The sequence below is a fragment of the Dermacentor silvarum genome, chromosome 8 (genome assembly GCF_013339745.2).
Source record: "Dermacentor silvarum isolate Dsil-2018 chromosome 8, BIME_Dsil_1.4, whole genome shotgun sequence".
NCBI lineage: Eukaryota > Metazoa > Arthropoda > Arachnida > Ixodida > Ixodidae > Dermacentor > Dermacentor silvarum.
The window spans coordinates 102,229,271-102,246,126 of record NC_051161.1 but is presented as its reverse complement, the minus strand read 5'-3'; the positions used below and the strand labels follow the sequence as shown (position 1 = coordinate 102,246,126).

Sequence of the window (16,856 nt, the reverse complement as noted above, 5' to 3'; positions counted from 1 at the left end):
ACAAAAGAACTAAGCGTTTTTTGTGGAGGAAAAACTTATTACTATAGTAATTAATTATGAATTAGTGAATAAGTGGTTTTATGAGCTAGCCACAACTAAAACCACGCTGCAGCTTAATAAGAACGCTACTATATTCTCTGAGTTGTGCTTCCCGTGTTTAGATCTAAATTTGGGGGCCTCGAATTGAGCGTAGAATAAGCTATACGTTGGGCCGCAGGCAAAAATTGCGAGACGAGCGAGAGATCACATCTGTCGTGGTCTCGCGCGTCCTCGTCGATTGTACTGTTTTCGCGATGAGTACGCTATGGGTAATGCTCTACGAAATGAGCATTGGTGGCTCCACCTCACTCTTCACTGCATTGTTCCGTGCAGTCGGGCGCAGCCCTCGCCCACGACGCAGTGCTGTCTTTCGCCCGTGGCCTGCAGACGCTCAGCAGGAGCCGAAACCTGGAGCCGAGGCACGACGCTACCTGCGAGCCAGGCCGCGCTGCCTGGCCCTACGGTCTCTCCCTCGCCACGCAGATCAAAGCGGTGGGTGTTTTCCCTATACAGATTTTACCAGCAAGGCATCTGCTGCTTCAATGATTCATCGGCATTTATTATGATTTGTGTCACTTCAGCCGCTTTAATCACCTTGCGATTACTGCGGGAGCTTAGATTTCATGGAAGTGGTATGTCCTTGTGCTGTGTCGAGCGGACTGCCCTGCCTATAGGCTTGAGGTCTGCGCTTGCCGTTGTTGAGATAACAGATGATAGCATGCGCATGTGTTCATATTCCCCTTAATTAAGGCAGGAAACGAAGTTGTGCACGTCCCATATGGTTTAGCAATGCCATTCGCCAATTCATATTACAACACATGATGTCAGATACCTGCTACGTCAGGTTCTGCAACCATGCATTGAATGAGATGGGAGGGAACCATATTAAAAGAAACTGTCAGCTCTTCCACTGGGGTGAAGATGGAAGACCAACGAAGCTGTACTATGGTGGGAATTATGTATTTCCAATTATCACTATTAAGATGTGATGGTGTAATTAATTATTTGAACTATTAAAAAATGGTGTCGTTTTCATTTATTTAGTGACCACAGGGACCATGGCCTTATGGTCGCTACGGTACACCGCCATAGGGTGTACGGCAAAGGTTGGCACGTTCTTCATAAACACGTCACCAACACAGCGCGCGTTCGGTGAGAACGCGGGCAAAACACCGCCGCCGTCGACAACAGTTGTGCGCGTTGTTTGTGTGACCGCACACAAGCGCTGTCAAAACGCTGGCTACGTGACGGAATGGCTAAACGCCGTTGTTGGCACTGTTCGGGGAGAGGCGGGCAAGAGCCTAGAGAGAGTCCGCGGCAGAGGCCGGCAGGGCTGCGCGCATGCGCCGCAGTGGGAGAACGAGCACGCACACGCACATGTAGTCTAGGGTGCCTCGATGCCCTCGTCGCCCAACGCTCTCATTCCAGTTGCGAAGTCGCGTTTGCTCTCCGCCGTGCGTTCGCTCCCCGTTAAAGCGCGCGTCCTTCGCCCTCGCGCGTTCACTCGCACATAAGTCGCATTTGCTCTCCGCCGTGCGTTCGCTCCCGTGAAAGCGTGCGTCCCTTGCCCTCGCGCGCTTTCACTCACACATACAGCATACGGCCAATGAGAGTTTTTTTTTTTTTTACACGAAAGTGTTTTATGCCGGGGTCCACCAAGACTTCACTGACGTATTTCCGTCACGGAAATACGTCATAGAACATAATACAAAGAAAGAAACCAGAAGAAAAAGTTCCACAAACATGCAAAATTTGGAAATCGAACCCACGACCTCTCGGTCCGCGACGATAGATCGCCGAGCGTTTAACCCATTGCGCCACAAACGCATTCGCAGAGAGCTACACAGACGCGCCTTATATATCTAACACTCCTCCGTGTACCCGCGCTCTTGCTCGGGGCGGTGCCGCCGCCTACGAGCAGAAGAGAGAAGTACTGCATTATGACACTAACGGGCACCGACAGTGAACGCTTCGGTGGTCTCAGCACTACGACGCCTCGATGCCAGCATTCGAAGGGACGCTGGCATCAAGAAGCACTACCAACGCCACCTAGGTGGCGTTCACCGTACTCAGCACAGCGGAGCGTGGCCTCCGCAATTAGCTCTGAAAATGTTTCTGAAGTTGATCGCGGAGGCTGCAATTGCGACGCGCTGTACGCGCTGATTAGACTCGGTGACGATTCAGTTACGTGCTTTGTCTTGCGCGTTGTATTAGTGTGTCAGTTACGTGCTTCGTCTTTCGCGTTGTGCTAGCGTGTGCAGCGTAGTGCAGCTTCCATATGCACGACGGTTGCTCATGGTCATCGACGTTGGTAGTCGTGATGGAGGAGACGTGCCACCAGGCGTCAGCGTGGGTGCATCAACGCCTAAGGGCGCTTTAGCCACAAAACACCAATAGACATTATATATCAATGTGCAATAAACATTACACTACTTCTGTGAAGACACGTTTCACTTTCGTGTTCTATACCGATTCCTATATAAGAGGGATCAACCACATTTTTTTTCTATTGCTGGACGCGACCATTGAAGAGTGAGCCCTTAACAGCTTCGCTGTAGAAAAGAGCCCTGAGCAAGGAATTAGAAAGCATCCAGAGCGAATAAGTAAAGCTTGTTTAGGAGACTGGTGAAAAAAATTGGTTCTCTTATATAGGAATCGGTATAGCACGAAAGTGAAACGTGTTCACAGAAGTAGTGTAATGTTTATTCCCATTGATATATAATGTCTATTGGTGTTTTGTGGCTAAAGCGCGCTTAGGCGTTGATGCCACGCTGACGCCCACGCATCACGACTACCAACGTCGAGACCATAGCAACCGTCGTGCATATGGAAGCTGCACTACGCGCACACGCTAGCACAACGCGAAAGACGAAGACGTAACTGACACACTAATACAACGCGCAAGACAAAGCACGTAACTGAATCGTGAGTCAAATTAAACGCTCACGGCGATCTATCGTCGCGGACCGAGAGGTCGTGGGTTCGATTTCCAAATTTTGCATGTTTGTGGAGGGTTTCTTTCTTTGTAATATGTTCTATGACGCCGTGACGGAAATCTGTGAGTGGTCATAAATAATTGCTAAAATAATAGACAGTTTTAGTATTGCGGAAATGGCACCACGCTAAACGCAAAAGAATAGCGGGGTCAGACTGCGCATGCTAGGGAGCCTACATGCAAGCGCCGCTTGCATGTAGGCTCCCTAGCGCATGCTCAGAACACTATTTCAGTTTTTCGAGTAGCGTATTATTCGAATATAGCGGAGACGCTAAACTCTCACTAAGTTTTTAGCGTTGCAAACATGGCGGCACCCTCGGCCCAAGCGCTTGAGATGCAGGATTGTTTCAAGGCTTGGCGTGGATCCACACGGCTAGTCTGGTTGTCGAGCTGCTCAGTTTGCTGCTTTGACTACTCGTAGCTAAATGGCGCGTTGAAGTATTGCGCTTAGCGGCGCATCGTTGTCTTACGCTATACTAAAACTCTATCGAACAGCGTTCCGCAAAGATTAATTAGCGTGCGTAACACGCTAACGCTAACGCAAACATTTTCCGCAATACTAAAACTCTCTAATATCAGAGACGGACTTTTACATTCCACAGCCGTCTGCTTTCGACGAGGAAAATCAGGAAACGAAAAGGCCGAGAAACACGATGAGAGCATCAAAATGAAGAGCTATGAAATTATAAAGCAAATCTTGAGCTCAATTTTAGGACATAAATAGTGATGTTGCAGAAGGGAGTAATTTCATGCTATACATTCACAACGGCTGAGCGAGAGAGCGAAGCGCGCAAAAACCAGCGACGTTTGCTTGTTTACTTGCTCCTTAAACCATGGCGCTTGCCCTCAACGGGGCATCGTCCCAAGAAGACGGCCGTTAAATGGAGGAGGGAAGAGAAACCTTCATGTAGAATGTAACGCAAGGTTACGTCTCCGCTCCAGCGCGGTTTCCATCCGTTCAAATTTGCTGGCTCTTTCTCAGCAACTACGTGCGCACGCGCTTTCTCGATCATTTTGCGTTCACCCTTATTCAAGGCATACACTTATCGACCCATCATGCACGGGAAGATTGTTCGTGCTACTTGCTGCCGCCGGGGTTTGATTCGTCCCTAGTGGCTTCTGGTTTTAGCACTTTTATTCGAAGGTGCACAAACACGCCGCAATACAAATGAACACGTATTTACATGCGTGAGTGTGCATGGAATGTCGTCGACAGATACAGCGCGACATGGCAAGCCCTGTTTATCGGCGGCGCTTATCCTCAGGCAGGTACCGCATACTGCGTGAACTAACTGTAAAGCACGCAAGTTGAGCACTAAACTATCACAACACCTGTCACCTTAATTGAAGCAGTGCATGAAACGATATCCGGTACTCCAATATCCAGAACAGAATCAATCCGTGGACGCGCGCTGTCGCGAACGTTATTGATTATTTGACAACCAATCACACATTAAAGATCACACATCACACATAAAAGATGTACATAAAATCACACATAAAATCACACATAAAAGACGTACATAAAGCAATAAATGTGCGCAAACCCTCGTAGCAAGGACACGCTGGACAACAATTGCATTCACTGGTCAATCTCGTTTTACGTTTGATCTCAATTTTTATTTCTTTTTTTGCATGCGATGTGCCCACGATGACCAGCAGCACTGGTTGCAGCCATAACTTTTCATAACTTCATTTCGTCGCAGCGAAGTGTCCATTCGTCATTTCAACAGTTACAGTTCTTTTTTGTGTGCTCCCTCATAAACAGTGAGATTATAAGCATACTTGAATGGTATATTTCGCATGTCCACAGTGCACTTTTATACACTCTAAAATATTTCAGAAAAAGGTCTGTTGTCGGAACAACACAATACAAAGAATCGGTCTTTAATCTCTGCATGACTTGAAACGGCTGCTTTCTCTTCGTCCCGAAAATATTTCCAACACTTGTTCATTCTAAGCGACAAACGGCATGACTGTCTCATTCATTATTAAACGTCACACATTACCTGTAGTTGGGGTAATATTAACGCTCGTATACCATGCTTTGGGTACACACTAAACTTTCTCAGGTGGTTAAAATTAATCCAGAACGTTTTACTCTATGATGTCCCCCGAAGGCAACTGTGATGTTTTGGGACGTTGAACCTTACAAATAATATTTTTATTGAAAAATGTTTATTATTAGCACACCTCTAGTAAAATACTAACGTGTGACAGCTGATGGTGCGGAGTGGATCCACAGAGAGATTGGTCAGATCTATTATCCTGTAGCCTAATAAAGAAGGCAACATTGAATTTTTTGGTGTGGCGTTTAGAGAACGAAACATTTTGATGGCTACAATTTAGCGTTCAATCTTTAGACAGCGCTGATAATTGGTCCTTGTAAACTTTTTTTTTCGTAAGTTGAGAGCAAGCTTAGAATATTATTAGCGATTCCTTTCTCCCGATTATATTCTTCTTCATCTGCCTCTAATGATCGCCCGATCACGGTGTTAACGCAAAAGCAGGGCAGCTACTGACGGAGCGTGAAAAAGAACGAAATTGTAACAGATTTTGCTCATGATCCTCACGGCCAACACAGCTTGCATTTGCGTCTGAAATACACGCGTGCGTGCGTTAAATGCTTTTGCGCTCTCAGTTTGAAGCCTGATAGAATGCAACAATTGTTACGAGGTGAGCTATCACCAGAGGTGGGGTCATAAATGCAAAGTAATTTATTCCGTAGTAGTTATCACCCGAAAAAGAAGAACGAAAAATACTCTTGGTATAGCGTGCTGGTGTTCTTTTTTTTTCATCACATGCGAGTGCACCTGCAATAGAGGAGTACATTGTCTGTGTCGCCCTAGAACGGTGCGAAAATGTTCTGTGTATAGGCTTTTTGAAAATACAAGGGACTTGCATCCAAGTAACGAACAATGCTCCTACACCAAGTTCGCGACGATAAATACGGACGGCGTGCTTTCGTCCGCCCTAAAGCTGCGCAGGATTCCTTGTCGCTGCACGATGCCAACTGTGATAACCTGCACGAGACAGCAGACCCGGAAGCAATTTCCTACTGCGCCAGTCGCCTACTGATCTGCTGCCGATAATGGTGTTCCGCTTCGCTCTCCTATTAGTCTCGCACCCTTAATCAGGTGTGCTTTCAAACGCACGCCTTGTAGGCACCCACTCACTTGGCGTCGCTTTGGGTGCGTATAGAAAACGACACTTTATATCCCAGTTCGGGAAACGGTATTAACACAGTTCTGCGCGGCATAACTGGGCGAGTTTGTCTTGCGCGTGCACCGCTTTTACGTGCACGAACAGTTGCACTTGCCGGTACTCTGCGCACTGCGTATATTTGTGCTGAATCATTCTTCCGTTTTTGATTGTTTTCTGGCTCATCGAGCCACTTCTCCTGGTAAGAGGGACCTATTTTTTTTAGTATTGCAGAAGGGTAATGTACTAGATTCAACGCTAAATTGTAGCCACCAAAATGTATCGTAATCTCAATGCGACATCACAAATTTCCTCGTTACCGTGTTTTTCGGACTACAAGATCATAGATTTGATCAATCTCTTTGTGCATCCACCCCTCAACATTCGCTGCCACACGTTAGTATATTTACTAAGGGTGTGCTAATATTAAACAAATTGTTGAAAAAAATATATTTGCAGCGTTCAACGTCCCGAAACATCACGGGTTAGCTTTGAGGGTCACCATTAAGTAAAATGCTTTTGATTAACTCAAACTCAAGCTATGTTGATTACCAGGGTCCCTCAAGCGCGTTTGTATCTGCCTTGGTTTTTGTGTGCAACTACCTAATGCTGGTTCGTCCATTCTCGCAGAATCCATCATTATTAGCATTTATTTAAATATAATCCATGGTACCTTCAGTGCAGAATGCTCAAAACACACTGGAACACACACAAAGGAAAATATAAAACTTGGAGCGCTCTGTCATGGGCTTGCGTCGCTAAGCACTAGGTTGGGGGATCAAATCCCGGCCACAGGAGCCGCAGTTGGATGGGGGCAAAATGCGAAAACACCCGTGTACGTAGATTTAGGTGCACATTAAATAACCCAGGTGGTACAAATTTTCCGGAGTCCCCCACTACGGCGTGCCTCATAATCATACCATGGTTGCGGCACGTAAAACCACATAAATAAATTTGTGTAGCGTTGGCTACACTGGCCTAGCCAAGCCTGTTTCGCGCGGCACATCAAGAGCCGTGCTGCGCATGCGCAAGGATCAGTGATGTCACAAGGCTTGCGCAACGGAGCCACCGGAGCCGGCACCTCTCACGCACTCCGCCGCCGGTCTGCGCATTCCAGAGGAGTGACGTCGTAGCCGTCACGGCGCCGGCGCGCGCTCGCCATCTGACACTGCGCTGGAGCCGCTGCGCTTCTGACTGGCGTTTGCCAGTGTGGTATAGCCATGGAGAAGGAGAGCGCAAATGCTGCTCAACAGCGCAGAAGAACTGAGAAGCTTGACTCATCGGATCCCGAAGTAGTTGCCTGGCAATTAGCGGTTGAGCGTAGGAGAGAACCATGAAAGCTAAGAATAATCAGCTGAACCTTTGCTAACGCTACGTATATCCTGGCATAGCCGAGCTAAGCCACTGCAACTTTTTTACATAATTACGTTTTATGCCTTTTTTATTTTATTTATTTTGCTGTGCTTTTCGTATTCTACACTGGCAGGTGCCATGCGCTCGCAATTTCGTCTTTCCCAGATCAGTACCTTTTCAATCTAGGTTTGAATATAAGAAGGGCGTTTAATGTACGGCAAACATGAAATGGCAAACATGAAGTGATAACCAGATAGGCTATGACTAAAAAATATATTCGAAGCGACTTGACACTCATGTTGTACCAGCAGGGAGTACTGATGTACAAGGAAAGTGTGCGACTGTAATATTCATGCATAATGTTTGATAAGACGGCCCGATACAGTCAGCCACAATAGTTTGTGGGAGACGAGATATGCAAAAATGTTTCATTGCTGCGACGCCTAGCCACATGGCCCCGAATTGAGACATTCAGTGTGTAGTGGTCTTTATGACCAATACTGTGAGCAACTAAATTAGTATAGCAGCGTACCCTAAGTGAACAGAAATTGAGGTTTATCGTGAAAACATTGTATTTACAGTAGTTGTAAACACAAATACGTTAAAGCACGAATTATATGCCACACATAATTATATAATATTTCAGGCGTATACACCCAGCATAAAAAAAATAGAGTAGGCTGTATCGGGAACGCAGCCACAGTGGAGTACGTGAGACGTCTTGTGTGTGCTGTAGAGGGTGTAAGAGTACTAAAGTAAGTAAACGACGCAACCCAATGCAGAACTAAGATGCATTCACGCATTGCAAAGCATACGTGCTTAACTCAAGTTACATGTAGTGTAGTGCAGCTAGCACACATAAGTGTCTCCAGCGCTAGGCGCTTCCTTTGGAGACGGATACGTTGCGCTGGGGTCAGATTGTGTGGGCTGAACTGGCATCTTGCTGCCCGAGTCTCATCACGCCATTTATGGACTCTCATGTGTCGAATACGAAGGCACAATAGCTGAGCAAAACTAAAATTCCTGCAAGAAGTTGCACACATTTAGGCCTTATAACCGTTCATGAGCACAGGTTCGAGTTTGATCGAATATAGCTACTACGACTGGGGGAGCTCTCACAATATGCCTCTTAGAATACCGAGCGAGAGGCTAAATTTAGCTACGATTGCGTCATGCGTGTCACAACAACGGCGAAAGAACGTTGCACGCAACACATGCATGATCGAATAATGTTTCTTTTTTTTTTGTTACACAACGTCACCAAAGCAAGGCACGCGGGTAGTATGGTTGCCAATATATGAGCGATAATAGCATGTTTTTTATGCCAGTTTTACCAAGCTATCCCTTAGGCTGACAAAACTGAGACACGTCCTACATTAAAAAGAAGGTTTGTTCATTTTATTCACATTCTTACTTCAACGAAAATAAAACAAAACAGTACCTACCCTCCATAGACAGATAAAACAGTTCATAAGGTCATGTGTTCTAGACAGCAAATGAAAAAAAAACAAAACAAAAACACTCTTGTTCACATGCGAGTGCACAATTTTGTTTCCCTATTTGGTTACAATAGCGTTAGCATTCATGCTCTGTTAGTAACGGCATGTTTCATTTCCTTACATTGTGCTTTGTTCGTAGGTTGGTTTAGCTTTGCTTTATTTTACACTTCGGCGCTTTTCGTCACGCTTTTGCGTTGCAGTTTAAGTTTCAGCTTTGTGTAAATTTCAAGTGCAAGGTATTGTGACTTTGTTGTTGTGTATAGAGCACCAGTTGCAACCAAACGATTCGACTGCCCAGACACGCTAATAAGCCATCGTATTTAAGCGGCCTGGCTATATGAAAACGTATTCCTGTCAAAGAAAAAAAAATGTGTTCTGTATATTTTAGAGCGAAGATTTCTTCGCGAGACCTCCCGAACTTTTCTAACCGGGGCTGCTGGGTGCTTCTATTGTCTTGCCGATTAGTTAATAACTAAATAAAGAAATTTGATTACCTGCCCGAATGTGGGATCAAACGACGGTCTTTCAGCACGGCGGCACGCTCATCTAAGCATTAGAACCCCATCGCACGCATACTTCTACCGTGGCAACTCCAACTGTAGCTATTTGAGGGGATCGCCGTGTGTTCGACACATTGCGTAGCACGGGCGCTCGAGGGAACATGTATTCACACCTCTCTCATTTAGGCCAAAGGCGCAGGAGCGAAATGGGCCAGTTTTATCGCATTTGATGAACCGCTTCATATAGATTCTATCTAATATGTGCGTTAGAGCTGCACAGTTTTTCATTACGGTTGCAATCATATGAACACTCCAAGCGAATGTTCACCGTCGTCGTGTCAATCGGCGTCGGCGTTGCCGGGAGTTTCGGCATATATTTCGGGACGCCTATGCGATATGCCATACCACGCTATTTGCTGTACTTTATATGCGGGTTATATTACTACACTGTTTTATTACTTAACTTAGAAGAACTTGTTCTTGGGCTTGTTGTTGGGCGAGTCGGTGTATATTAGCAAACACTCTTTAACTGCGGGAACCAACGACCGTGGAGCAAGTATGAAACAAGGACAGGCGCAGACTTGCAACTCATTTTGATTGAAATTACTACACCACTACGCGGGCGCGGCAAAAACAAAATCACACACAAAAAATGTTTTCTTTCAATAATGTTGCTCATACCAGGTCTTACGTTCTCGAGTAAATTATTCCACCTAACTGTGAGAATAGCAGCCTGCAAACAAAACTCATGAAACATAACACTGACAGCACGTACCTTTTATCTAAAACCAGTGAGTGCATCAAATAATAAAAGCACAAAATAATATGGGTGCTCAAATCTGAAAATGATGTAAATTTACTGGGGCGGCTCCTTACGGGCAGCTTAGTGGTGCCTGTGCGATGTCATTACACGCTCTACACGGTGTGCTGAAGCTTTTGCCAGAAATGTTGGGGCACGTATTTGTATTGCGTCCGCGCTAATCAGACCCGCCTTTAGCTACAACACCATCCGAGAAGTGCAAAACAAACGCTAGACCTTCCTATCACAGTCATTGCTTCGCCCCTTGGGTGAAACTACTTTTTTTTTTATTACCGACCGTATGTGCTGATGCGGCATATTTCGCAACATCTCCTGTGATTTCAGCCCCTCAGTTCAGTGCCACGTATCTTGTGGTGAGCTTACTTTCCCCCATATTTCCATCTAAGCAGAGCGTTTTTCTAAGTTGGGCAGTGCAACCAGGTGGCGCTAGTATACAAGGTACACGGTTTACGAGTGCGCAAGCGGACACTATAGATTTGTAGTTAACTCCCTTGATATTCGTCGTTTTCGCGCTGATATCAAAAAAATGTAATTCCAGAGATTCTTCGTTGCGTGTACTGTGTATCAGGTGGCTGAAACTTTTCATGTCTACGGAAATAATTATGTGAGCGCATAAAACCTTCCCTGTTACCTATACAGGTGTCAGGGTCAGTGCGAGCTTGAGTGGAATTCACGGGGAAATGCGTATAAGCCAACAAAAACTCAACAGTCACTTAAAGTGCGCAGTGGCGCCTGGCTAATAAACCTTCGGTCGGGCTGTATCAGTTGTTCCGTTAGGCTCCCTGGCTTCATTACGTAATTATTCATCGGATTAACTTTTTTGTAACACCTCCGTTCTTACTGTAGAGTCCTAGCGGCATGTTAGTGTCTAAACGCCAATAGCTCCTTATTTTACGTACTATTAAAAACAAAACTGACACGTGTTCTTTATATTCCTAACATTTAGCATTTCGCCAGTACCGCTTGCATCGCAGTGGCCATTACGTGAAAACCTTTTCGGCCATAAATGCTCAATGGAAGACCCAAGCTGTTGTGTCCCTCTTTCCTCATCTGCCAAAGAAATGTCAAGATTCAATATAGCGTTAGCTCCGATTTACAGCAGGAATTAGAGGGAAATATGCCTGTTGCGATAAATCACCAGAATGTAGAGATGGCCTGCTTCCCGGGACCTCTCCCCCCCTCCCCTAGAAAAGAAAAGCGTGAGATGTGCCATGAAGGATAATTTAATTACTGGCGCCTGCTTTCGCAGCAATTCGCGCTTAATTTTCTTATCTATTCGCCTGAGCTCCTCGTGTGTTTGTAATCCAATTCTGTGAACTCTGTGAGGCTGCGCGTGACGAAGAATCTTTGTGTTGTTCAGGGTTGCTAGATTGAGAAAAAGCGGCATCTAGCTGAAATATTTAGTGCATACTCAAGCAGGGCCGCTACTATGGGCCAAACTGCCTGCAAGGACTTGCCGGATTTTTTTTTTCAATTTTTTGTAGAATTTACTTGGCCCAGTAACGTTGCGGCCTGTTGTAACGCGTGGCAAACTGAAAACAATAAAGACAGCTGCGCTCGGATAGGAGCCGTGTGAAACGCGAGAGCTCAGGCGTCTAATTGGATTTCCGCAATTTTCTTTGCGGAACACTTCGCTCGACATTTACTACGAGCAAAGCAATCTTTCTCCGTGGGCCCGGCAACAGATAGTCGGAACAAGGAAACGGCGCGCGATAAAAAAGACGAAAAACATTGTAGTTGCTTACAAGTGCAAAACAGCGTAATGATTGAACACAGTACCGCCAGCGAAATCATACCATCACACGTAATCTAGAGTACGGTAAGCATAAGATATGTCTATTAGTGCAGAGACGTTCCTAATCCCTCATTTCTTTTTGCTTATTTGACAGAAGTGGAATGCAAAGGCTAAGTTATATCCAGAACGCTCTATGGTTTGTCGCCATTCTTCTTTTTTTCTTTTTTTTTTCAGGTGGTACTTGCGCAGAAAGTGCTTTGTCTATCTAGCCTCCACCTCCCGCCAAAACAGCTTGTGTATTATATACGAGTGTGTGTAGTGTAATCATTCTGCTTTATTCACTGTGTTTAGAAAGTGAGGGTGATGTGATGTTAAGACATATAATTTAATTGCATATATTAGTACCAGCGAGACCCTGTCCAGAAGAAAGTACCAGATAAATTTGAGTAAAATGTTCCGCACAATTCCACAAGCAACACAGCTTCCTTTGCATCCCCCCCCCCCCCCCCCCCATTGTAGTCTTCTGCGACTACGTTCCACACGTTTCTTCGGTTATCGCTAAAGTAGTTCAAGTAGATAAGTGGGATATTTAGCGAAAACGTTCCAGCTACAAGCGAATTTAGTATGTGGAAACGGACTAACTCGAAGGGTGTCTGAAAAGAAACCGGGAAACGCGAATATAAACACAAATGATGGCTCTAATCTGCTAGTTTACTTTTCGAAAGAGGATAAGAGGCACAAAAGGTGGATGGAGGATGACTATGACAACATTATTGGTGCGATAATGCTATGCTTAAAGCGTATTTAATGACTTGAGTCTGTCATGTAAAAATTGTAGCGTGGTCTGTACTGTTATTGTATATTTCGGGTAGGGCCAATTATTCAAAATAAGGTCCCCTGAGAGTTACTCGGCGTCGAATTTTCCCAGAGAGAGCTAAAGTCTGTCACTCCTGTCTCTATGCTGGACAGAGATGAATAATATGCTTTAGAAAGCCTCTGGTACATGGAAGGGGTGACAATCGGGGCTGAGTTCATATGGCCCATGAAGTGTGCATGGCACTCCGAGCACTTAAGCTCCGCTCCGCTCACATTTCACGCTCGGAGATACTGCAGTGAACTGCGTAGATTTCGCATTTGATAAGCGTGTCTTGCCGAGACGCGAGCGACGCTCTATCAATTCGGCTGCAAAACGACGAAGAGGTCAAGTAGACACGCTGTCACGCTCCGCTCAGTCGGCTTTGTAGCAGGAGCGAGGGATGCGGTCTTCGTACCTCTGCCGGTATGAGCGTTGTGCGCAAGCGCAATAGCGTTCTCGCTAAGCGGTTGTGTGGCATTTGCTAGCATAAGCCGGTCTGAGCGGAGTGGATAGCAAGCGCTCAGCTAAAACACTCTATCGAACGCATGCGAAAACGGCGAGCCGAGAAGGCGGCGTTGCGGGCAGAGCAGCGTCAACGTGGCAATGGCGAGAACGCGTTCGCCGGGGGGAAGACAGTGTCATGAAACGAAAGGAAGATTAGGAAAGAAGATGAAGGAACAACCGTGTCTTTCAGCTTATTCATCGCCAACGAGTGTCACCTTCGCAAACAAAGTGCACTTGCACTAAAGGTCCTCACCAACCAGAGTTTCGTTTTCGAGAACGGGTACGCTAGCGCGCACAGATAGATTGTTACTGCAACTGATACCGCACTGTACGCTGAAAGACTTAATGCGTGTGATCGAGCCTGAGTTAAAGCGTCATTCCTTCGCAACATAGGCGAAACTGCAACTTTCTTCTCTCAGTTTCTTTCCTGTGTGTTATGAATTGAACATTTCTTAAATCCTGAGCGATTTCCCGTCAACATTATACTGCCGAGTAATGAATAAATTAGAGTCGTTCCCAAATATACAAACAAATTACTGTTAGAGTCTCTTTGCAAATTACTGTCTAGAAAAAAAAACGAGTTTTCTATAAAAAGTGTGTATGTTTCCATAAATTACGGTCGCACTATTACGGTGTAATTTATAAAATGAAATCACTAGTAAACGCGTGATGGCGGTGGATGACAGACGTGTAAAACGTCGTTCATTGTTAATATTAAAATTGCACCATTGTAACGGAAAAGACGTCTGCGTTAGAGACTGGGCAGTTCCAAGACGTTGGTTTTTATTATTAAAAGGTTTCCTGTGCCACTTTGCGTGATTTGTTGTAATCTTCTTTCTTTTTGCTATGGCTACGTTTTCACGTTATTTATTGCTCTGTGACTTTGCCGTAAACTCGGCTATTTCAGTAGGATTACAGGTTTTTTATACTGGTCACAGGTCATTATTTTTTTAGATTGCGCGGGACCTGGGTATTCTTTCAAATTTGAGTAAAATTATTATTAGGGTTTCATTTTTATTTGTTATCAGAATTTTTGGATACCACCCGTGACAGGAAGCGCAATACTATTTCTTGAGCTAGATTACTCTCAGAGGGGGACATTATTTGCACGAGAAATGAAAATTGGTATTACACTAAATAACGAGTTTAAAGTAATTAGTTTAAAAGGTAAATAATTACCTTTTAAACTAATTACTTACGGCCCATGTTCCCAATCACGAATTGTATCCGGTGATCCTGAAAGTCAAAACCGCTTGAAGAGAATTCTCAGGATGACACCAGTTTCCAGATATGTGTTCCCAAAATTCGGGGCGAAATGCATTGATGTTCCATAACTTTTGGCCTTTAATGCGCAAAAAGGCGTTTTGTTCAAAAAGTAAGTCGAGGAACGGTGAATTTTACCGCTAGTTTACCTGTATACTTATCTCAAAACTGTTGCTAGGTTTAAAATTTGTTCCATGCCTGATAAAATCACTGGCTTGAATTCGTAAATTGCAATATCTGCTTTAAAGTAATAAATTAAAAGGTTTATAAGTGAGATTTTACTAATACATCAAGTATGCATTCTTATTTCTAGTGGATGTAATGCCCACCTCTTGGAGTAATCCATTTGAAAGAGTAGATTTGTGCTCACACACAGGCGACATTTAAAAATCTGCCAACGTTTGAAAAATATTTGGTATACTGAGGTTTTTCTCTTTTAAACAATTGTGGGCAATCTAAATATTTTCATTTATTTGTACATGCATGTTCATTTGCTTCCTGCTTATTTTTGCGATTTTGGCTAATAACTTAACTCTTAACTTATTCTGCCAAATTTTTGGCTGGTAATGAAAAAAAAACCGCAGTAATAAAATAATGACCAACTCTCACTGTCCTATTGCCAGGCAACAAAACCTAACTCGATATTCCTGCTTCTTCTTTTTTTTTTTCTTGTCTTGCAGAGCACTGTCTCGGGTCTCACCGGAAGACTGCAGTTCGACACGTTTGGATCTCGGACGAATCTATCGCTTTCACTTATTCAGCTCAAGGAAGCCGGCCTATCACAGGTAAGCATATGACACGGCTGCTTAATTGATTTTTCCGTCTTTGAGGCCTATTACTCCGACCGGACAGTTCGCCTGGTCTATAAGATACGCCAAAGCGGAAGACATTGAATAATTTTCTTTACGTGTCTTCAAAGAGCTTCAGGTGACATACAACACAGCTCTGGAATTCTGCTGTCCCCGAAATGCGGCCTGTGCTGCACGCAACGTCGCTGCGCTTGACAGCTGATGACCATAGCAATTAAACCAATGATGCAAGATGGGCTAGCGGGCTAGTCGGTTGACATTCATTTTCTCACTTTTTTTAAAGAGCAACGGTAAGATGAAAATCAGAGGAACGACCAGGCAGGGTGCTTAATCGTAACTGAAGCATTTATCGAACAAGTTCCACATATATGCACAATCAATTTATCGCGCATGCGTAGTAGAGCATGTATAACAAATCAAAACGATATAGTGATAAACAGTTCTTCAGAATCGTGAAAGTTGAAGCTGAGCGCTCACGTGTGCTAACAATGGAGCTAACTAGCTAATTAGCCAATCTTAGCTAATTCGCCATGTTTGGGTCTTGTCGTTGTCCTGTCACCTAGACCTGTCCTTGCACTTTGACCTATTGTTCGTACGTCTTGTCTTTTCGTTGCGCTTTAAAAAGTTGTGAAGATAAAACCAACACGGATAGTTCTTGTGGGTAGGTGTGAGATCGACGAGAGTGGCGATATGGGCTTGTTGGTCGGTCATCATTTTTTATCTGGATAGCGCAGCAAATCACAGACACGAGAAGAAACGATGACAAGCGCTTGTCCTTGCCTTCGTTTCTTCTCGTGTCTGTGTTTTTCTGCGCTATCCAGATAAAAAAGAAATGGATGAAAACTGATGATTGATAAAAATTGTGGGGTTTTACGTGCCAAAACCAGTTCTGATTATGAGGCACGCCGTAGTGGGGGACTCCGGAAATTTGGACCACCTGGGGTTCTTTAACGTGCACCTAAATCTAAGTACACGGGTGTTTTCGCATTTAGCCCCCATCGAAATGCGACCGCCGTGGCAGGGATTCGATCTCGCGACCACCTGCTCAGCAGCCCAACACCATAGCTACTGAGCAACCACGGCGGGTTGATGATTGATAGGTGTGATATATACGGTATATGTGTAAGTTGTAATGGTGTATGAACGGTTGTACATAGAATGTACAGTTACCCTTGGTAACTTTCTAATCAACTGAAAATGATATCAAACACTGTGCGCGGAGATTGCTGAGTAAGAATTAGACCAGCTTTCATACATGGTGCATTGAATTACTAGACTAATT

The 16,856-nt window shown here is 44.7% G+C and overlaps 1 protein-coding gene across 1 annotated transcript in view; it reads left to right on the top strand.

The window, feature by feature from the left end:
* LOC119461601 (glutamate receptor ionotropic, kainate 2) overlaps positions 1 to 16,856 on the top strand; it is a 237,773-nt gene that overhangs the window by 186,599 nt on the left and 34,318 nt on the right. Inside the window, exons 7-8 of the mRNA XM_037722955.2 lie at positions 373 to 531; positions 15,446 to 15,550. Coding sequence (XP_037578883.1) covers positions 373 to 531; positions 15,446 to 15,550 — 264 coding nt within the window. The remainder of the gene's footprint in view (positions 1 to 372; positions 532 to 15,445; positions 15,551 to 16,856) is intronic.